This window comes from Drosophila santomea, chromosome 2L (assembly GCF_016746245.2).
Source record: "Drosophila santomea strain STO CAGO 1482 chromosome 2L, Prin_Dsan_1.1, whole genome shotgun sequence".
Classification (NCBI taxonomy): Eukaryota; Metazoa; Arthropoda; class Insecta; order Diptera; family Drosophilidae; genus Drosophila; species Drosophila santomea.
Window position 1 is genome coordinate 18,899,463 of NC_053016.2, and position 22,533 is coordinate 18,921,995.

The window sequence follows — 22,533 nt, forward strand, 5'->3', positions numbered from 1 at the left end:
AAGTTCGATTGAACTAAGAGCCTACTAGGATTAATCGATAAAAGCATATTTTTATTTAGGAATTCCCCGTAAATGTACTACAGTACATAATAGTACTTTTCTATTTGGCATTTCTCCAAAATTGTTGCAGTATGGATGGCATCCGTATTATAATATTTTTATACCTATATTTCATATGCTTCCTGGGTGAGTTAAACCATTATTCTGTGCGATTGGAATTGTATTATGCATTTGAGTGAACTCGACAGCTTGGAAAGTGCAGGGCGATTGTCAAATTTCCCAATATATGGTAGAGCAATCAAATCGAATCTTCACCTATCGCGATGCCAGCGAATCTATCCAACTGCAGCGCTTGGAAACTGTTCCATCTGGTGTCACTCTATTCATGTACTGCAATCCTACGGATTTCGTTGAAACTTTGTGCCAGGACAATGGACAGTTCTCAGTTCCGCTGCCCATGAGGTGCTTTAGTCCAATGCAGCCGGCGACCAAGCGGATTCGAGATGGGGATGGTTCTGGAAACCTGTACGCCGTGGGATATACCATAGATGGCAAGGATCTGGAGATCTATCGCTCCTGTTTCGATCCCCAGCAAGGAAGGGTATTGTACTCGCAGAGCGATGTCTACTACAAACGATTTTGTAAGTAAATCATAAATGTGGTATGCAGCCCTATTATAGTGATCGAATAGTTCCCAAGCGGCCGTTTGTGGAGTTTGTGGCAGATGAAATGTTCAGCCCTCAGGAGGCTGCTGCTTATATGAAGTCCAACATCTACTTCGCGTTTAAATGCATTTACGGTGATGGCCAGTCGTACTTGTCAAGTGCCAATTCCTTGGTGATTAATCGAGGACATATGGTGGCTTCTGCGGACTTCCTGTTCATGGACCAGATGGGCAGTACTTTCCGCTATCTGAATGTGGTGCCACAGTTCAAGTCAATTAACGATGGCAATTGGGAAAAGGTGGAGAGATGGGTACGCAGTCAGATCCCGCAGTCGACCTTTTTCCGGGTCAAGTCCGGCGGAATTGGCATCTTGACATTGCCAGATACCAGGGGCTTCCTTCAATCGGCTTTCCTCTCCGGCTCTAGGATCCCAGTTCCCGAGTGGACCTACAAAGTGGTACGGGATGCCACAGGCAATGGGCTGTACGTCTTCCTCACGTACAATAATACTTTTCGATCGGAAAGGCCCCAGTGCCTGGATATTTGTCAGCAAGTTAATTGCCCCTTCGGTCTCCCAAATAAACCCGCCGATGGATTCACCTTCTGTTGCGATCCCAAGCAGTTCCCATTTTAAGAAGGAAGCATTAATGCATATTTTATATAGGGACTGTGCGAAATTAACCTGCGTAATAATCGTCGACTAAATAATTCAGTATATTTATTCAACATACGCTCATAAGCTGAAAATGGCAAAAGTTCTAAGCCAAAGGACATGCACTGGCAAAAAAACCAAATAAATTCCACATTTCTATTTTACACATATTTAAAATTAGTTTTTTTAGTTAGCTTTCGACGGCTTTTTATACAATCTTATTGTTTTAAAAACCATTGTTTGTATTTCGGTTATATTATGTTGTGGGTTTAATAATGTAATATTTTAAACCGCACCAGAACGATTAGGCAGCGATTAGGTCGCCTAATGACATTTTAAATGCTATTGTGAAGCCTTATAAACACTTGACTGGATCATTTATCCATAAGTTCAGAAAAAATCTCGACGTAAAATGAGCAAAGGAGTAGAAATCTTTTACAAAGGCCAGAAGGTGTTCTTGAACATCTTCTCCTTGTGGTCTCAGAATGAACCCTGTTGGAGAATCATCCACCAGGTGAACTATGTCCACGTAATTGTGTTTTGGGTGCTGCTCTTTGATGTTCTGTTGGTGCTGCATGTAGTGGTTAACTTGAGCTACATGTCCGAGGTTGTGAAAGCCATATTTATACTGGCCACCAGTGCAGCACACACCACCAAGCTGCTGTCCATCAAGGCCAATAATGTGCAGATGGAGGAACTATTCAGAACATTGGATGACGAAGAGTTTCGTCCTAGAGGCGCCAAAGAAGAGTGTATCTTTGCATCAGCCTGTGAAAGAAGTAGGAAGCTTCGGAACTTCTATGGGACGCTGTCGTTAGCCGCCTTGGGTATGATCCTCATACCCCAGTTCGCCTTGGACTGGTCCCACCTTCCACTGAAAACATACAATCCGCTGGGCGAGAATCCTGGCTCACCTGCTTTCTGGCTCCTGTACTGCTATCAGTGTCTGGCCCTGACCGCCTCGTGTATCACCAACATATGCTTTGATTCCCTCTGCTCCTCACTGTTCATCTTCATCAAGTGCCAGCTGGACATTCTGGCGCTGCGACTGGATAAGATCGGTCGGCCAAGCAGTTCTGGTGGCACTGTGGAACAGAAACTTAAGGAAAATATCCGCTATCACATGGCCATCGTTCAGCTGACAAGGACCGTGGAGCGTTTACTTTGCATGCCGATTTCGGTCCAGATCTTCTGCTCTGTTTTGGTTTTGACTGCCAATTTCTATGCTATTGCTGTGGTAAGCTAAAAATTTTGAAAATGCAAGCTCACATTTACGCATTATTTGCACTTTCCCAACTTTCTCAACACGAACAACATTCCCAAGCGAATGCATTTTATAACTAATTCGACACACATAAACTTGAAATTATTTTAAATTGAATGGATAAGGATAAAATTGGTTATTTGTTTTACCTATATCAACTAGTTGTCTGAAGAGAGGCTGGAGCTGTTTAAATATATTACCTACCAGACGTGCATGCTGATTCAGATTTTTATTTTGTGCTACTATGCCGGGTGAGTAGGCTGTATTCGGCTTGCATACCAGACTAGTAATGAATTTCATCAACAGTGAGGTAACCCAGGGCAGCCTGGACCTTCCGCACGAGCTGTACAAGACCTCTTGGGTGGACTGGGACTACAGAAGCCGAAGGATTGCTCTCCTCTTCATGCAACGCCTTCACTCGACTCTGAGGATTAGGACAATAAATCCCAGTCTGGGTTTTGACCTAATGCTTTTCAGCTCGGTGAGTCGTGTCCGTGGTTCAACCTTTTTGTGCACTGTAGCCAATTTCCATAATGGGGCTTATTAGCCATTTAAGTTCGTAGCCTATAAAAGGCTTTCCTCGAGGGCTTACTAATGGAAAAGTGAAAATCGTCAGCATGTCTCAGCATCAGATGGTTACGGAAGACTTCTATAAGTACCAGGTGTGGTATTTCCAGATCCTTGGTGTTTGGCAGCTCCCCACTTGGGCCGCAGACCACCAGCGACGTCTTCAGTCCATGAGGTTTGGCTTCATTCTGGTCATCCTGTTCATTATGCTGCTGCTTTTTTCGTTCGAACTATTGAATAACATTTCCCAAGTAAGGGAGATCCTAAAGGTATTCTTCATGTTCGCCACCGAAATATCGTGCATGGCCAAACTATTGCATTTGAAGTGGAAGAGCCGTGAGCTTGCTGGTCTGGTTGATATGATGTTGTCCCCAGAGTTCGGCGTTAAAAGTGAACAGGAAAGGCAGTTGCTGGAATCGGATAGAGTGGCGGTTGTCCGTATGAGGAACTTCTACGGCATTATGTCCTTGGGTGCGGCTGGCTTGATCCTTGTAGTTCCCTGTTTTGATAACTTTGGGGAGCTACCACTGGCCATGTTGGAGGTGTGCAGCATCGAGGGATGGATCTGCTATTGGTTGCAATACCTATTCCACACAATTTGCCTGCTGCCCACTTGTGTCCTGAATATAACCTACGACTCGGTGGCTTACTCGTTGCTTTGTTTCTTGAAGGTTCAGCTCCAAATGCTGGTCCTGAGATTAGAAAAGTTGGGTCCTGTGATCGAACCCCAAGGTAACGAGAAGATCGCTAAGAAACTGCGTCAGAGTGCCGCCTACTACAACAGGATTGTTCGGTTTAAGGACCTGGTGGAGCTGTTCATAAAGGGACCAGGATCTGTGCAGCTCATGTGTTCCGTTCTGGTGCTGGTGTCCAACCTGTACGACATGTCCACCATGTCCATTGCCAATGGCGATGCCATCTTTATGGTCAAGACCTGTATCTATCAGCTGGTGATGCTCTGGCAGATCTTCATCATTTGCTACGCCTCCAACGAGGTTACTGTCCAGAGTTCTAGGTTGTGTCACAGCATCTACAGTTCCCAATGGACGGGGTGGAGCAAGGCAAACCGTCGGATTGTCCTGCTCATGATGCAACGTTTCAATTCTCCGATGCTCCTTCGCACCTTTAACCCCACCTTTACTTTCAGCTTGGAGGCCTTTGGTTCTGTAGGGCAGCAGAAAGTCCTTTATATATCTCAATAACTAGTTATGTTATTTTTCTTTCAGATTGTTAACTGCTCTTACAGCTACTTCGCACTGCTGAAACGCGTCAACAGTTAGATTTCGAAAAACCGAAGCGCTTACAATTTTTCAACTGGCTTTAGTAGATTTTCAAAACCCCTTAAAACTTTATGCACATACATAATTCAAATTATTGTGGAGACATTAGAAGTTGCTTATTAAATGAAATTGTTAAATAAAATAAAGAAAATGTATCATCTTCCTCCTTTCCTTGGGTTACTTATATATAAATTTTCGTTAATTTGAATGTCATTACATATTGAAACTATTTTCAAATCGTGGTAACGGTTTCTGCGCCGGATGGTCACACTACAGAAAATACTAGAACGCTGACTTGTATGGAAAGGGTACAATTCGAAAAATGTCCTAAAAATGCCTTAACGCCAACAATTTGCTGACGGACAAAGATTAAGATGTCGGAAAACGCGAAAAACAATAGCTGCCTGCATTGCAGCGTACTCAGTACGAAATACCAGTACCAGGAGATCTTCGATGAGTTCGGAATTGAACTGGGACTGCAGTCCCTACTGGCCAAGCACTTCCTGTTCGAAGTGTCTCCCGATCCGCGGAAGCAGCAGCTTCTGTGCGAAGTTTGTGTCAACAATCTCATCCGCCTTTTTGATATTGATGAACTGGAAAGAGAAAGAGATGCTGCGAAGGATGTGGCTCAGTGCAAAGATCCCAAGGCGGAGGACCCCATCATCATTACCGATGTCCAAGCAACTTCACCAGCTGCAAAGCCCGTCAAGAAAGCTGCGCCCTCCAGACCCTTCACTAAGGTCCTGCGACCAGTGCCCATTATTCCCATCCGGGAACCAAGTGCCCGGATAAGAAATAAAGCTGCTGCTGCTTCCCATGTAACACCTGATGCATCTAGATCTCCTGAGCCATCACCACAGCCGTCTTCCCCAGAAGCTTCTGTCCTTAAAAACGATAATAATCTGGTTGTGAAAGTCGCAGATCAGGAGCAGTTCAGTGTCCTTATACAAAATATTCTGGACGGAGAGGAAGCTATTGTTGAGGATGACACCGCAGTGAAAGAAGAGTCCAGTGAAGCTGTCCCCGTGGAAACAGAAACCCCGGGTCAAATAGTCATCCTAAACAGCGAGGCTGGGGCAGAAACTAATCTGGATGAGAATGTTTACATATACGAGCATAATGGTTTGTTTGAATTCCAGTTTTTCCTTTTATTTACTAATACCTAATATATTTCAGATGTTATGGATCCCAATTTGGACAATGTTAAGGTAAAACCAATAAGTTGTTCGTCTAGATTGGTAGCTCAAGCTGAAGAAAGTCAAAGCGATGATGACATTGACGAGGGAGAGACTAGCAATATTGTTCTGTTTAACTTTGTGGACATCAAAGAAAGTGGGTATACTGTCAAAATTAAAAAGCAATCACAATTCTATATATTAATCTATTTACAGAGGATGATGTTGATAATATACCAGAGTACTTGTCCACCGTGGTGAAGACAAGCTTTGAAAAGCTGACATTTGAGTGGTGCACTGTGTGCAAGCACTGCTCCCTGAAGTGTCCCACATTCGAGAGCCTTCTTGGTCATTTGTTAAAGGCCCACAAAACACGAAAAGATGTCCACCAGTGTCCCATTGAAGGATGCAACAAGGAGTTGAAAGGACGCAAATTCTTAGCCATGCATCTTGTTATGTTGCACGCACCAGTTGCTGAGTAACTATATTAGCTAAAGGAGATATATATTTGTGATATAATTGATGCTTGTATTATCTAGAATTGCTATCTATGGCTGCTGTCCGGAATGTAAACTGACGTTTTCAAACATTTTGCAGTACAACAAGCATTCTTGTGCTCATGTAATTAAAAAAAAGCGAGGTATTCGCTCATTTTGTGAAATGTGTTCGCTAGAGTTTCCTTCTTGGAAGCGGTATGTTTATTTTCTCTTCAGTTCTTGCCGATATTAAAATTTGTTATATTTCTTTATAGTTTTAATTTCCACAACCAGTTCCATCTAGAAAAGCATAGACCTCGAGCGTGCTTCGTCTGTGACTATGCCAGTACAAACATAGATGAACTTTTCCAGCATTTGAATTATGCGCATGAGCCAGTGGGAACCTTATTCTGCGACCTGTTAGTATTACAAATTTTTGTTGGCTAACCTATTAATATTATTTATTTCTCCTCTAGTTGCGACCGTACTTTCCGGGACTCTTCTGTTTTTATGGAGCACAATAAGTCACATGCCAATGTTAGCAGCACGACCTACTCTTGCGGCGAATGTATGGCGAACTTTGAGTCGCGGGGTCGGCTAAATGGACACATGGTACGGTATTTCATGTTTATTTGTCTAAAATCTTCCCATTTGAATATACTATGAGGTACAGTAATTGCATTCTTTATTTCAGAGAGCGATGCATGGCAGCGTAATAAGCTGTGAACTCTGTTCCCGCGAATTTGCCACTGAAGCTACTTACAATATTCACATGAAGAAGCATCTGATTATCGAAAAAGATGTGCACGTGTGCAGAACATGCGGTCTTTTAAGTGACAGCCGCGAAACCCTTCTTGCGCATGTGGAATCCGTGAAGACTGCCTGTTTTGGCTCCAAGATATACGTGGAGCTCCTACGGGATGCTTATGTGTGCGAGTACTGCTCCTCGTACTTCAAAGAAAAGGACAGTCTCCAAGCCCATCGTGACTCCGGGGTACATAAGGATGGAGTGTTTTGGTGTCAGCCCTGCGGCAAAGAATTCGCGCATATGAAACTATATCGCCATCACCTTCGGAACTATCAACAACTTCGAGCGGACTCAACACATCGCAGGCTAGAAATTTGTGTTTACTACATGTGCGATCAAGAGGTGAGACGTCCTGCGCTTGATCGCAAAAAGTTGGGTCATAACATTTTTTTTTTTTTTCTCAGAACTGCTCAGAGTCTTACGTGAACTGGAACTCCTTGTACACACACAAGCGCCGCACACACGAATCTTCGAATAAGCAAGCGGAGAGGAGTTCAAGGTCTGCCCAGGAATGGGTTTGTCAGTTTTGCTTAAAAGAATGCCGGTCCAAAATGTCCTTGTCCGTTCATGTGGCTAGGAGTCATAACAATGGTGAGTAATGTGTAAGTATGCTGTACTATATTCTTCTTTATAATGCATAACTTTATATTTTAGATAACGTCACCTGTCCTTTATGCAATGCCTCATACAAGAGCCGTGATGCTCTGGCTAAGCACCATGCCTATTGGCATGAACCAATAGAGTGTCCGGAATGCTTTAAAATAGTCAAAAATCGACGGAATTATGACACTCATGTAAATGTTGTGCATTCGAATAAGAAGCGCTATTCTTGCAATGTCTGTCAAAAGGGGTTTTATCACAAAAGTGAAATGGAGGCTCATCAAAAGGTTGGTATGATAGACGACCGTAAACGGTTAATAATTACCATACCGTTTCTTCTTCAGCTTCATGGACAGTCTTACAACTGCGAACACTGCAGCTTCACCACCAGGAACAAAAAGTCCCTTTCTGTTCATGTTCTTGGTCAGCACTATAAGCGGTTTGCTTTCGAGTGCAACGTGTGTAAGAAGAGGTTTGGACGCAGTCAGGGATTGAAGACGCACATGCAGCGAGCCCATGGGGATAAATACACGTGCCGCGACTACTTCGACGGCGGCTGTGGACGGACCTTTGTAAACAGTTCCCAGTTGAATGTGCATGTCCGAAAGGTCCACGACGGCATTATTTTGCTACAGGAGGATGTGGTTGAAGAGGACGAATGCATTACCGATGATGTTCCATCCACATCTAAAAAGCGCTGCCTTCGCTTGAGTGAAAACAATATTGAGTTTATAGAGGAAGCAGATGGGGATGATATAGAAATGGGAGAGGATGACGATGAGGACGACGATTTTATCGACGAGATCCAAGATCAGGATCCACAAAATTGAGGCTGGTAAATTTCGGTAATGTAAGATTTGCTGCTAAAACAGATTTATTTATTTAGTTTGATTTTCATTTGTTTGCTACCAGTTAATTGAACACAACTGATGTCCCAAAATGACATTAATATGCATTCCATAGTATATAATATATAATTCTAGTGATAATGTAATAGCAACGTTTAGCTAATTTCAATTGCAATTAACTAGCCAGAGTCTGGCGGAAGCAAATTCGATTTATTAAGCGTTGTAGTTTGGTCATTTAATTGCTGAAGATTGTGTGCGGAGCTTACCTGAAATTGATATTAACTTGTATTAAAAAGATACTTAATGAAATAAAGCAAATTTTCCAAGACTTACTGGGCTGATTGGTGTTATAACGATGGCGGTGCGCGTGGCACACTGCAGCAGAGCCGTGTCCTCGGTGGACTCATCACAGTCGCCATCGCCATCGGCATCCGCGTCCACATCCACTTCTACGCCAATATCACTATCGATCTCCCAGGTGGGGAAATGATCCATTTCGCCCTCACAGTTGAGATCTTCCTCCTCGAAGTCCTCGTACTCATCGATTAATATAACTAAATGGGAGACATTTTGGGTTTAATTTCGGCTAGATTTAGGTATATTTAAATTCTTTTACAAATTCTTTACAAATATAATTCAAATTAAAGGAATTTTGTAATCTGCTTATATACATTTAATTCATAGTCCGTTATAAAAAGGAAAGAAAAAAATACAAATAAAGAATAGCCAAATTAATGCTTTTAGGTTTTATTTTGGTTCTCATTTTCCGAAAATAATAAATTAAATAGATATAGTTTCTAATTACTTGAACTATCTGGCGGTGTTGGCTTTGCACTGCTGTCCAGGGAATCGGCTCCCTCATCGGGTATAGTGATCCGTTGCTCCTGCTTGCTGTACGGCTCCGATGTTGATCTATGAAGGCTGCAGAATTTCGGATGCAGAATTCGGATTATATGCGAATACAAAGATTTGTTTATTTCAAAACACACCTTAACGTAACACGTTTTTTGGTTCTATTCTCTAATTCAGTCATAAAAACATCATTGTGCTGCTGCTTCTCAGACCCCAATTGATATGAGTTTAGCACGGAAGACTGTACAAAGTGGATACATTTGCATCACATACTTCCAATTCAATTAATTAGATTGGGTATACCTTTGTATTGGTCGCTGTATGCTGCACATGCGGCGGCATGGGGGTTTGTGTGGCGATTGCATCGGTTGTGGTGGTAGGCGTTTGTGTGGCTGTCAGGGAATGCAGTTCGGAGATGTCTGGCGCCGAGGGATTCAGCAAGGGTGTGGTGGTCACCTGCTCCGGATGCACACTGAGTGCCGCTGTCCGTTTCCACACGTCGATCATCGCAAGGTTGTGGGCGTGGTGCAGGGGCTTGTGGCTAGGACTAATGGAATGTATTTTGGGCTTGGCTGGCAGCGGAAGAGCCAGGAATCTATCACGATCCTCCATGTAAGCCTTGATCAGAATGTCTAGCTTCTCTTCGATATCAGCGACCTATTAGTTGTTAGGGGAAACGAATAACATAATCGTTTATATGCTTTATTTGATTGTAGCTCACCTGCCGCTCGACTTTAACCACGCGGGAGGCTAGGCATATTTTGGATGCATATACATCCTTGGCCTTGGACCCTTGTTTGCCCAGGATTTGATCCAGGCTGCGGACAAATTGTGTGTTAATTAATATAGGTCAAGCGATGGGATCTTGTATATATTTCTTACCGCAAGTGTAGCATTTTAACGCGACCCAGCAAGTCCACGTGACCTTAAATATACAAATTGTTTTTAGATAATTTGTATTAATAATTTGTATAAAGGTAAATGTATATTAACATTATTTTAGCTATACTAAAAATTTTGTTTTTTTACCTTCCTTAATCTAAATTGATATCTCTTCTAGGGTATATAGTGTATATATTGCAAAGTATGTAACAGTCGATCTTGTTATGTCCGTTTGCCCGTCCGTATAAACGTCGTGTTCTCGGAAACTGTTGGAGTATCGCCCACAAAAGACCTAAAACATATTTTTTTTCTTTTTTTTCTTTTTAATTTTGTATCGATATGCGATACACAGACCGCTCACAACTGCCACTCCACACAATAAAAAGCTGAGTAGCGGGAATGCGTCTTATTATTTTTTGGTCTACGTATCTAGACCCAAGATGACCGAAGAGTGGTACTCAATCTCCACTTACCGGCTGCGTACTGCTCCATGACATCCTTGACGTCGTAGGGTTTCAAGGCCTCCTTGAATTTCCGCCGAGCCACAAAGTACTTGAGCTGTGTCATGCAAAGGTACCATAGTTAAGGATCAAAACGATAGTTCAGTGGAGTTACAGGGTATCCCCGTAGGCTGGACTCTTACCTTGCGTATGAACCTGATGGCGGTTTTGTGCCGGTTGGTTAGCTGCGTGCAGCGCGGCTCGTCCTCCTCATCTGCGGGCAATTTGTGAATCAGAGAGATTGGCTTGTGCGTTAGGTTTTGGTTGCTAGCTTCGCTTGTTGGTTATTGGTTTTTTGGATATGGTTAATCAAGTCAACGTCAACGCAAATATACAACAACACATACAAAAGTACCGTTACACACACATATGGAACAATTAGTAAGTACACATGGATTATCATCGATATATAAGGATAGAGAGCTTAGTTAGTTAGTTAGTGAATGCGAGGCCGTGGAATTCTCCAGCCCAGATACTGAAGCAAGCGTTGTGGTGTGAGGTGTCGCTGTGTGATGGATTGAGGGGAATGGATATTCAAGTGGGCCAGGTGTAACCAAATACCTACATCAACTACAAATCAAACCGGGGAAGGGATTCTCTATTGGGGGTGGACAGCATGCAACCCTAGCGCAGGCGAAGGAGATACTCTTGGAGATACTTTCGGAGATGCGATTTTCTGGTTCCACGCACTTGCCACGTCGATGGTTGGATTTGGGTTGCTGAATCCGGTCTCCAGAAAGTGCGATGCGGCCGCAAAGAAGCGACCCGTACGACCACTTCCCGGGCTACCACTGGGACTGCCTGGCTTGACGGGCAGCGGCAAGGTGTTGCTCCGCTTGCAAGTATCTTTGCGGACCTCATCCTCCTCCCGGCCAGCTTCTAGATCCCGATCGTTGGCGGGAGCCACACGTGGATTGCGCAGAGAAAGCGTCGAGCCCAAGAAGTTGCCGTGCAGAAAACCGTAGAGCACCACCGGAATGGTAAGGTTTCTCCTGGAACCACCGGCCTTGGCCCGCTCCTCAGCCGGATCCCCTTCCCCTTCGCCTTGCCCTCGACAATCCTGATCCCGATCAGGAAACTGGGCCAGGGAACCGGCGCTCAAGCTGAGCTTGCAGTTGCCCAGCGTCGCGGGATGGCTGGCTAAGTTAAATTAAGATTTCTAGATTATAGGACCCATTGGGAAGGGGTAGTCGTGTTAGGCAACCAACCAACAAACAACATCAATTCAAAGTTCAATCAATCTTATCTCTGGGATGCATTGGATTCACAACATTGACACAACCACAACACTCAAATACAATATAGTATGATATAACAATCGATTTTATCTTTTTTTGAACATTCGTATTGTAGGACCTGGGGGAGAGGACCTTGTAGACTTACCGTCTGAATTTTTAATATTTTTTAAGCAAGTGGTTTCAGCAACTGAATCTTCACTGAAACTTGGATTCATGGATTTGCCGTTTTGTACTACCTCTGTAAAATTTCAAATCAAACGTTAAACTCGACAATCGAAACTCCACTCATTGCGAATCAGAGAAGCGGTCTGTAACTGTAACTGGAATCGGTTTGCCAATATACATATATTTATATATACATATATGTATAAACATATCTGCGATTCGAGAGACACGGTACTTTACACTCTGTTTATGGGTCGTACAATATTGAAACATTTAATACGGTTGCGAGAAGAAATCAAAAGGTTTGCGCCACAGTGAGAAATAAAAATATCCAACTTCTAAGAACAACAACGAAAACGAAATCCTTTTGAGTGGTTAAATGTTTCTATACACAATTTAATTAGTTATTCACATTGTTTGTTGGTAAATTTAACTATGAACTTGAACTAAGTGGGAAACTTTTTTGCATGGGCATGATTGAATTCCTGTTAGATAGGTTTTGTTCGAAGCTCTCGTGTCGAATATTAATTTGTATACCCGTTACTCGTAAAGATAATATATTCGATGAAAAGTAAGTAATAGGTAGAAGGAAGCGTTTTCCACCTTATGAAGTGTATATATTGTTAATCAGAATCACAAGTCGAGTCGATCTGGCCATGTCTGCCCGACTGTCTATAGTTAAGATTAAGAGTGCACACGCCCACACTTTGCAAAAATGATTTGCATTTTTTTTGTTTTGTCTTTTAAATTTCTACTGGTATACCACGCCGCTGCTCACATCCACAAACCACACATTTGAAAAGTGTTTATATTTTTTTTATTTCCCAATTTCTTTCGATATGCCAGAAAAATGTTGAATTTTCTTGTTCGCACTTTCACCAACTGAGTAACGGGTATCTGATAGTCGTGAAACGCGACTATAGCGTTCTGTCGTCTCTTTATTGTGTTTGCGATAGAACTAATAAAAAATATATAAGGCTTCAAGTCTAGTTTTTCAATAGTGAATATTATTTTATAGTTACTTAATAGCATTCATTAAATACATATTGAATTGACCCATAATCCATATTCGTAGTCCAAAACTTTAGTAATGGGCTTGCAAAGACAATATATAACTGCAAAATTTCTATTAACATCGAAGAAAAAATGGCTAGTTTGGTTTATTGTTTGATTAATGACATGTTTATTGACATTTGTCCTAAGTGGGATTTATTGCAAAACGCTGCATGCAAACAGAATAAGAAGTTGGAAGGAAAAAGAGTGAAATGTTTTCCATTTTTTCTTATTTTTGCGGTCCCTTTATTAAGTATATGGTTTATTTGGTGTTTCAAATATTGTTGTTTGTGTAATTTGAAAATAATCTTGGTCTTATTTGTTATTAATTCTTCAAGAATAAAGTTGGAAAAAAACATGCTTTGGCCGTTCAGTGCGTTTCGTTGTTTTAAGGCAGCGGTTAAATAAAATGTTCAAAACATTTTAAGAAATATGTTATATGTATAAAAAATTAATTTGTTTATAATTTATAATTTTTCAATTGGTATACAAATATTTGTTTAATTTCTGAATTTTGTAAAATACCAAAAGTATAAGGAAAAAGTATAAGGAATATGAAAATAATTCCCACACCTTAGTAAAAATATAAAGTTTACAGACATCTTGAAATATTTAACGTTGTGAGCTTGTGAAACATGAACAAGATAAATATCGTAACCGCATTATTTGAACGTTTGAAAGCCATATCGAATTGAAAATCATTGTCTTATAGTCACAAAACGCACTTTAATATCCTCAAAAGCTGTAAGTGTGTGTGTGTGTGTACAGGTGGACTGTGTGCAAACAGAAATTCGCAATGGAATGGAAATGGGAAACATAAACGAAAATCGGAAGGAGCTGCCCAATGGAACATCGACTTACCCAGGTTCTCCACGGACGCATTTATGTCCCGGATGGTGCGGGTGTACCTCGTAGAGGCCCTCGTTGAGCCCGGCGGCTTGGACACTCCTCCGCCGTCGCCTCCTCCCGGTGTCTGGATCGTCTGGCTTTTGTGCCTCCGGATGGTGGGCAGTCGGGCCACGAAGGACGTGTTGTGCTTGAAGCTGGAGGACGCCCGTCTGCATCGAAGGGGTGGGAACAGAAGGTCTCAGTCAACACTCAAATATTGGCCTTTATCAAATGTATGTATATGTATTCTTATAATAAAGAGATAGGTTATCTGGCAAATAGTTAACAGTACACGACTGTGGTTCACAGTTAAGGTGTGGGTGTGTAGCTGTGTGAGTGTTTGCGTAATTGCGCATACATACATAAAGTGCGAATAAAAATAATTAAAATTTGCATTTCGATGGTGAGGCAACAACATTGTATATCAATTCCAACATTTACTGAAGAGAAGTGAGGTGCTTAAAAGTCGACAAGTTTCCGAATACTAGCTACGCGTAACCCAAAATGAAAGCATCGCCTATCATAGCTCTGTTTACTGGGTATCTGAAATACAACGTATTTATCTGAAAACACTGCTCGGTTTTGTCTGAGTGCTAACTATGATTCACCTTCCAAAACCAGGGTCTATACTTTCCTATCTTCGTGACTGAAGTTAAAACATGAAATTCGCAAGAAATTTCTTGAGCTTGAATACAGGTTAAATAGTACAAATATTTGGTTTAAAAGGTCAATGTACTTGCCGTTTACTTTTACTTAACATTTAATAAATTTGACTCATCACTACTAAAACAACAGCTCACTCTAAAATCTTTCAAAAATATTTTTGGATTCGTATACTAAAAATTGAAATTTCTGAGGCGATGCCCTCATCTTTGAAAATCGGGACTGCGGTCAACGAGGTATGGAGGTGCTAGGAGAAAAACCTTACGAACGTAGGGGGGGAGTGAGTGGGTGGTGGTGTCTTCATTTCGCACGGATTAAAGGGGTAAAAGGAGCAAGAGAAAGAATCGAATAAAAAGCTTTTCACTCATTTGGCTTTATTGAACTCACGTGTTAATTATAGATTATACACACAATTAAATGCATTTTTATGGAGTTTTTGGGCGCGAGGCAGCAGAACACACAAAATGAGAATCAATTCGTATCATATTGATTAATGGTTTTCGGTCAATGGGGTAAGTTTAAAAATTTAGCAAAAACGCATTTGAATGCAGCGAAAGACAGAGATGGAAAGACAAGGCGAAAGAGCGAGTGCGACAGAGAGGGAGATTGAGACTGGTGCTGATGGTAGAAAAGCTGCGAATTAACTAGATTCAATTTAGATTTTAAATGTGGGAGCCATGTCTACTGATGTGGGTGCTTTTGGGGGCTGAGAAACACCGCCCGTACAGGTACAGAATGATTGTCAGATTGCTTGAGTCTTTGCTTGGCTTGATTTTGATTGCTTTTTGTTACGGTTATCAACTTTTACCTATATTCAGTTATGTTTTTTAATAATCGCTCCCAGTTTTCAGAACTGAAAATGTTTACAAAAATTATATTATCTATGGGAGTAAGTAAATTAAATAGAACATAAGTGGTTAATCGAGTGGACAGAAGAAATACGGATAGAGAGACAGTCGGGTGGGTAGAGTTGCATATGCTAGGTATCTCTATTTCTACCTATGAGTGTTTCAGTTTGATCAGTGTTATTGTTCTGTACACATTGAGAGTTTTAAAAAGTTCCAATTGTGCTTTACATGACGAGATACCAAATTTAGCGCCTCTCTACGCGCTTCTCACAATTGTTAGGTCGCCAGCTCATAAACACTATCAAATTTTTCTTTGGTTATACACACCAATGCGAATAGTGTTTGCGTGTGTTTGTGTCAGTGTGCAAGTGTTTGTGACTGTGTAAGTGGTTTGTCGTTACTGTACAGTAGTTGTGGAACTTCTCTTCTGCAAAATACCCCCAAAAGATTCTTCAGTTTCATTCAAATGTCCCGGCCCGAAAAGGATCAGTCGAAACTAAGGCAATACATACGAAGCTGGCGGACTGGGCAGGGCCACCCGGTGGATGTTCCACGTAGCCACGGATACGGAATGCTCGTCAGCCGCATAGCATCTCCACACGGCCTGGATGAGAGTGGCCGCTGGCTGGCGACGCCGAATCATGTGCTTCTGCCGCTGCTGCTGCTGGACCTTCAGAGCGAAACCACTGCCCAGTATGCCCTAAAATGATAATAAAATGCAGGCATGAAGTAGACTTGTAAAGATGTATTGGCAAATAAACATAGGCTGCGCCTCTATCATTGATCGATAAGAATAGTAACACAGCACTACAATATTGTTAATAAAAAACGTAATATAAAGTGGACTTACCGCAGGCAAGGCGAAGAAGGATATTCCCAGAAGGGCACAACAGGAAGCAATTAGCTTGCCCTGCCAGGTGATCGGCACCATATCACCATAGCCCACTGTGCAGAGTGTGATCTAAAATCGGAAGTATGGACTAGTACTGGGATTATTGGATGGGGCTTGTAGAACTCACCACACCCCACCAGAGGGCTTGGGCGAAATTGCTAAACTTATCATTGACGTCCTTCTCCCACATATATACCAGGAATGATGCAAAGATTAGACCTAAGAACCCTATGTACATGGTTGTGATCAGCTCCTGCAAGACAAAATATATATGTAGCTAAGAAATAGTGCAAGACTTTGAAGATAAGACATTTAATTAATTGTAAACCAAGTGTTCTTTAGGTCATTGAAGTGCACTTGTCATCCCGATAACGATAAAGAAGTGATCTTATTAAGCACTCTAATCAAAGGGAACTTGAAAAACTACGTTCAAGGTGCAAACTTGGAAAGCAGGCTTACCTGCCTATGTGCGTATACAACCGAACCGAGCAGCTTCCAGGTGCCGCCCCGCCGATCCATGCGCACCATCCGAAGGATCTGAAAGAACCGGAGGCCACGTAAAGCACTCGTGGCGAACACCTGGCCCGAGGTGCCCATTCCTAATACTACAATTGAGGCTAAAATGGTGACAATATCTGGAACGCAGATTTCGCATTCAGTCATTTATCTAATTTTTTGTGTTATTGTTACTAACCTATAATACAGAATGGTCGCTTTACGAACTTCAGTCGACCCAGGCATCCCTGGTATCGCGATCGGCAGCCCGATGACCAGAGTCGAGCTCCGAACTCCATTGTGAACCAGATAACCACCAGGATCTCCATGCGGAACAGGATGTAGACGGCGTCCTCTTCGTACTCCTTGATGGTGGAAAACACACTGAGCGCCAGGCAGGTGAACACCATCAGGAATCTGAAAAAAATGAGAAATCAAAAGATTTCGTGAAAGATTCGAATAACATGAAATTACATAGTAATATTATAAATACTTGTATTTAATGTTATTTTAAAAAACTAATACTTTGAGAACTGCGCTTTTTTAAGGCGAATCAAAAACTAGATGTTATTCTAAATACTTTAAAAACTTTATTTGCAGTGTACTTACACCATCACATGGTAGAAGATGGCGTGAAGGCCGCGCGGCCGCTCCAGGAAGTTGTACAGGCGACTCTGGAGGCGCCGGTAGCGAACATCGCGGCGGGTGCCGCGGTTGTAGTTCAGCGGCTTTCCTAGGAGTGACATTCGCGGTTGCAGGATTCGTTCCGAGTTCGGCCTGCCCGGTCTACATTTCCTGCAATTCCAGAGGTTTAGAAGCTTAGTATTTGAATTTGCTGCATTGTGGTGATCAATTTAGGTGCTATTATAGTTTCAAGTGTACCCCTTGTACCCCCTTATGTCGTAGAAGGCATAAATATCGTTGTCCGGATCCATTCTGATCTCATTCCACCCCGCTGAGTTATCGGAAAATCTCGGCAAATATTTTTGACACTTCGCACACGTCTGGCTCCAACGACGATTGAACCGCAACTCGATCGACGGGCGAGCGACGGCCGGTTAAAAAACCTTCCTTAACAACTAGACTTTGAAAACCCCATGTGTAAATTTTATTAATTATCTACATAAACAGTTTTTTCGTTCCACACACCTTGCATTTTTACGACAGCAAAAGTCTGCGTAGACCTCTATTTGATTTGTTTTAATAAATACCCCATATACCCAAGTATATTGCACCTCGTCATCAACAGAGCTCCATAAAATTGCGCGCATTTTAGCGACGTTTTCGTCGTTTCGTTTTGGATCCCCTTCGCCGTTGTGGGCGGGTCAGGTTCGCTTTAGTCACGATCTCTCGACTTTGTCTTTGCCCAACGTGCTACCAATCGATCCTACGTCATTAACATTAGGCACTTGCCATACCCCAGCCCAAATAACCTAAATATGGGTGAGTTTGGGCCATTCGTTCAGGGAGTGCTGGAAAACTACCAGCCGCTAATGGGAGAGTTCTACTTGATATTGGTAGTGGTATTAGATTCCAAATGGTTTCAGTCGTAGGACACAAAATAGAACGGCAACTAACCGGCAGGTTGTAGGATCAGATACATCCCTCTGAACAGTATTCTCAATACAATAGTTTTAAAACATTTTTCAGATGGTATTAGCTTTGAAATTACAATAAATAAGAAAAGTATTAAATGTTAGTAAAACAGAGGTCGTTTAATAAGGAAATCTAAATAAATTGCTTTTGTCATGATTACTGACGTGTAAGAAATGCTATTTTATAAGACAAACCACAAAGAAACACTCAACAGAAAAATAATAAAAGCTTCTCATCGTTGAGTTACTTGGTAAATCAATAAATGAATCGACCATAAAAAACTTTAGATGAAAGAAAAGCAAAAATCGTGATTTCACTGGCCAGAACGTAAAGCTTCCCTGCTAAATATTAAATATCATGCAGTTGTGATCAAAGTAATGATACTGCTTGCATTGTAAAATGCTTAAAAAACATTCAAATTTTCCAATACACACAATTGGCTTAGAAAAATACATATTTTATTTGATCATCAAATATTAAGGGTCAGTAGTTTAAAAGTTATAGGTATTTAGAATTTAGAAGGGTTAACTACAAAGTAATCTAAAAAAATTCAGAATTTTACTAGTAAAACATTTATTTATATTATTTATTTATATCACAAATGTTAGTATTACAGTTACATCTTACTTGTAAGCTACCTGTATTTCTGAGAATATTATTGAAAAATAATTAACATAAATATTTTAATTTTTTATTTCTGCAATATATTTGATTAAAAAACGTTTAAAATGAAAACGTCTGCTACTATTTTGAGCACTAGTGTCCATTACAGAAATGTGTTAAGTGGACATATAACCATCATATATAGTTATTGTTCGGCTAATTGTATGTGGGAAGCGGGAGAGCTAGTTCTCAGGTCTCTTGTGCGGCAACTTTTCAAAGCTCCCCGCGAGCGAGATAATTGCAGTGCTGAAGTCAGTTCAGTTATCGACATCGGGATCGCGAAAGCTCCCCTGTGTTGGGGTGTTTCGAGTTTGCTCTATGAGTCATATCTTTTCTGCCAGCGATCCCCCGCGAAAAGTGCTGCCCATCACCATAAAACGAGGAGAGTGGTTAAATTTTAAAATTGTTTAATGCATTCTTGCTTGGATTTTGTTTTGTTTTTTTTTTTTATTTTTTGTTGTGGTTTGTATTTCTATTTTGTGTGTGGCTTAGGTTAGGCAGTAATTAAAATATACGATGTGGGTGCGCAGTGATGCTCGCTTGGCCATTTTCAGAACGTATGTACACAGTTGTTCGTCGGGGAGAACAGAACGGCACTATCAGTAGAGTAAAGTACGTTAAGTATATGTAAATGATTCGTGTACAAGATCACAAGTTGTAGCACCAGGCGGGGACGAAGCGCGGTTCGGGTTAATGGTAATCCTTTCCAGATCCGGAAGCATGTAGCCCATCTCCTCGCGCCTCACTTCTTGGCATCGATGATGATCTCGTCGCCCGACTGGATGTTGTAGCTGTACAACTGTTTGTTGGGGAACCGCATCTCCTCCGGCCCGAACTCCTTGTAGTCCTGATCCAGGTAGTAGAGGCGCATCTTGTTTGGCGCCAGACCCACCAGCTTCTCCAGCTTCACCTTCAAATCGTTGACGGTCAGATAGATGTCCACGAACCGACTCTCGCTCACGTCGTTGTAGGTGAACAGGACCTTAACCCGTTTGTCCGGTTTCAGGCTCACATTGACCAAGGGATCCAGTTTGCCATGGATCCGCAAGAGCTCTTCGTAGCGCGCAGGTCGCTCATCCTCCGGTTTGTCCATATAATATCTGACAAAAGCACGCTCCGAGTCCACGCGCTCGTCGTTGCTGATCTTGCCGCCTCCGTTGAGCATCTCCACATTAGGCAACCGGGCTATCAGGAGCTGCCTCCTCTCGTGCTCCGTGCACTCCAGACTTTCCCAGAGTGGCCAGTGTTTTACACGGAGATTGCGTAGCTCGCCAAACTTGGCCAGCTCATCGATGGCTGCCCAGCTATCCAGTTGGGCGGAACTCAAGTTCAATAGCCTCAGGCTGGGGAAGTACCTATGGGTCTCGCTACTCTCCTCGGCCTGCAGCGATTTTATGGGACAGTCTGCCAGAACGAGGGCCTCGAGGTTGGGAAACAGTCGGCCCAGCCGACAGATCTCCTGCCAGTGCTCGACGGGATTGCCGGTGAAATGCAGAGTCTTTAGAGCAGGATGGGCTTTGGTGATTCGCCGCTCGGTTTCCTCTGGCGTTTCCGTTTCCTGCAGCCGCTGCTCCGCCTCCTCGGCATCGATCAACACCTGCCTGTAGTTGTTCAGGCTGAGATGCAGTTCCTGGAGCACGGGCAGATTCTTCAGCAGGGCATCCACGCAAGCCCAGTCCAAGTAGGTGCCGTTCAGCACCAGGCTCTTCAGATTGATCGTGGGAGCCGTGGGCAACGAGCCGATCGGACTGGCCAGCTGGTTCTTGCTCAGGTTGAGGAACTCGATGCGCGGCATGTGCTCCAGTATGCTGAAGACCTCCGACCAGTCGCTCAGCTTGTTCTGGGCCAGATCCAGTTCCCTCACCCGTTGGCACTTCTCCCGGATGCTGTCGAAGTCCCCGGCCGAATCGATGTCGCAGTCGTTGAGGACCAGTAAGGCTGGCACACTGGTCAGCGGGGATAGGCGGGGTATGAAGATGGAGAATTCCATGCGCCCGCCGCACTTGGTGACCGTAAAGTCATTGGGCAGGTCGCTTCGTTTGTGGAGTTCCGGTTGGTGGGCATTCTCAAACTCGCATTCTGCGAAGTACTTGCGCTCCAGCGCCTCCAAAAGGGAAGGCATAGCGAATGCACTTTCGTTGATTACTTACTATATGTGGGATTGGTTTTGGATCCCCTATATTTATTTGGGGTTTACTTATTTTGCCCCCTATTGATTTTCCACTTTTCCTCGCTCATAGACTTCTCCCTGGCCCGTTCTGTGTTGGCTATGATGCAATTTTTCAGTTTTGCGCAGTTGCAGTCTTCATTGATTTTAAACAAATTATTGCGCACGTTTCGCGTTCGTTGTGTTTCTTGTTTTTTCCGTTAAATATTGCGCACTAATTTAAGACTTTTTTGACTTCGATGTGCTTCGATGTTAAAAAGATCGTAACAAAGAAACCAAAGTGCGTTGGTCTGGGCTGGTTTTTGTTTTTGTTTCTGTTTTTCCTTTTGATTGTATTTATTTCGGATCTCTCCGCCAGCTTAGATGCGTTTTCCCTTTGTTGTCGTTTTGTGTTTGTCGCTGCTGCCTAACCTTTGTCGCAGTGGCCAGCTTTTCCGCTTTTCCGCTATTTAGCTTGTCTGCTATTCTGCTTTTCTGCCTTTTCGAATCGCTCTCCGTCCGCTCGCAGTGCCACCAAACGCTCAACTAACCACCGAGAACCGCGCCAACTCCTCGGCGGTCGGTGGTGCAGCAGTCAGTGCCTATGCCTATATGTGTGTGCGCGTGTGTATATGGGTGAGTCGTGTGCTCGTGTTCGCATTCGGATTCGGATTCTGGCCTGTTTAGTGCTTTTCGTGTGTAGGTCGCTCGACATGCGCACAGGAGCGGTTCGGGCCTGAAGAGGGCAATTCCTGGGCATTCAGGGCCAGCGAGGATAATTTTCAGTACCACAAATGCGATAAGTTCTCGTCTGATGTGCGCCCGAAACCCGATCAGACAAGAACTTATCGTTTAATTTTGATAAAGGCTACCAAATACAAAAAAAAACCCTGGGGCGTTCTACTCACGGCCCCCTATTACAAGGGTTTATAGACGTAGTCACCATATTTAAATTTTATTAATACATTTAAAAAAATACAATAAAATCATCGTCATTTTTAAACAATTTTTGATTTTTTTTGTGTCATATATACTATGAATTTATGTAAATAATTGATAACTCATAAAAAATGGGTCTTATGGGTTCTTATAAAAAAGGTAGCATGGTGGTCACAATGGATGTTAGACATGTTAAACAAATTTTGAGATGCATAACTGTTTAGACAGCATCAAAAATTAACATGCTAACTCTATAGATCTTGTATAATGTTGGCTAGCGTGTAAACTGGTGCTTTTCTATAAATCGAAGATTGACGATGGGCCCCATTTCGGGCGCTGCGTTCGTTCGCCCCCCATGTAAATGCTTTGACAGCGACC

General features: G+C 42.6%; 5 protein-coding genes across 13 annotated transcripts; 3 read left to right on the forward strand and 2 right to left on the reverse strand.

The window, feature by feature from the left end:
- The first annotated feature begins 59 nt into the window (after positions 1-59).
- Positions 60-1,559, forward strand: LOC120458325. Its single transcript, XM_039645943.2, has 3 exons — positions 60-186; positions 249-641; positions 692-1,559. Exons 1-3 carry the CDS (start codon positions 132-134, stop codon positions 1,297-1,299), a joined length of 1,056 nt encoding a protein of 351 aa, XP_039501877.1. The 5' UTR covers positions 60-131; the 3' UTR covers positions 1,300-1,559.
- Positions 1,560-1,609: 50 nt separating this feature from the next.
- LOC120453798 lies at positions 1,610-4,524 on the forward strand. Its single transcript, XM_039639068.1, has 5 exons — positions 1,610-2,554; positions 2,744-2,832; positions 2,888-3,098; positions 3,145-4,314; positions 4,375-4,524. Exons 1-5 carry the CDS (start codon positions 1,730-1,732, stop codon positions 4,426-4,428), a joined length of 2,349 nt encoding a protein of 782 aa, XP_039495002.1. The 5' UTR covers positions 1,610-1,729; the 3' UTR covers positions 4,429-4,524.
- Positions 4,525-4,777: 253 nt separating this feature from the next.
- LOC120458322 (zinc finger Y-chromosomal protein 1) lies at positions 4,778-8,329 on the forward strand. The gene is made up of 10 exons (XM_039645937.2): positions 4,778-5,550; positions 5,605-5,760; positions 5,820-6,081; positions 6,143-6,295; positions 6,355-6,498; positions 6,556-6,691; positions 6,774-7,229; positions 7,292-7,478; positions 7,542-7,774; positions 7,832-8,329. Exons 1-10 carry the CDS (start codon positions 4,803-4,805, stop codon positions 8,315-8,317), a joined length of 2,961 nt encoding a protein of 986 aa, XP_039501871.1. The 5' UTR covers positions 4,778-4,802; the 3' UTR covers positions 8,318-8,329.
- Positions 8,328-17,958, reverse strand: LOC120458321 (potassium voltage-gated channel subfamily KQT member 1). 9 transcript variants are annotated; one of them, XM_039645928.2, is made up of 20 exons: positions 17,694-17,958; positions 17,421-17,606; positions 17,011-17,228; positions 16,776-16,951; positions 16,444-16,569; positions 16,275-16,385; positions 15,937-16,124; positions 15,385-15,429; positions 13,887-14,083; positions 11,953-12,045; positions 11,260-11,709; positions 10,713-10,783; positions 10,543-10,627; positions 10,070-10,112; positions 9,909-10,005; positions 9,491-9,844; positions 9,325-9,428; positions 9,141-9,256; positions 8,669-8,889; positions 8,328-8,601 (listed from the first exon to the last, which is right to left on the reverse strand). In XM_039645928.2, exons 1-20 carry the CDS (start codon positions 17,744-17,746, stop codon positions 8,515-8,517), a joined length of 3,021 nt encoding a protein of 1,006 aa, XP_039501862.1. In that variant the 5' UTR covers positions 17,747-17,958; the 3' UTR covers positions 8,328-8,514. The 9 variants fall into 9 exon arrangements, with proteins under 9 accessions (XP_039501862.1, XP_039501863.1, XP_039501864.1 ...); XM_039645929.2 differs by lacking the exon at positions 15,385-15,429 and having other exon boundaries at positions 17,694-17,953; XM_039645930.2 differs by lacking the exon at positions 11,260-11,709 and having other exon boundaries at positions 17,694-17,944.
- Positions 17,959-19,460: 1,502 nt separating this feature from the next.
- LOC120458324 (tubulin-specific chaperone cofactor E-like protein) lies at positions 19,461-22,111 on the reverse strand. Its single transcript, XM_039645942.2, has one exon. It carries the CDS (start codon positions 21,190-21,192, stop codon positions 19,813-19,815), a length of 1,380 nt encoding a protein of 459 aa, XP_039501876.1. The 5' UTR covers positions 21,193-22,111; the 3' UTR covers positions 19,461-19,812.
- Between the last annotated feature and the right edge of the window lie 422 nt (positions 22,112-22,533).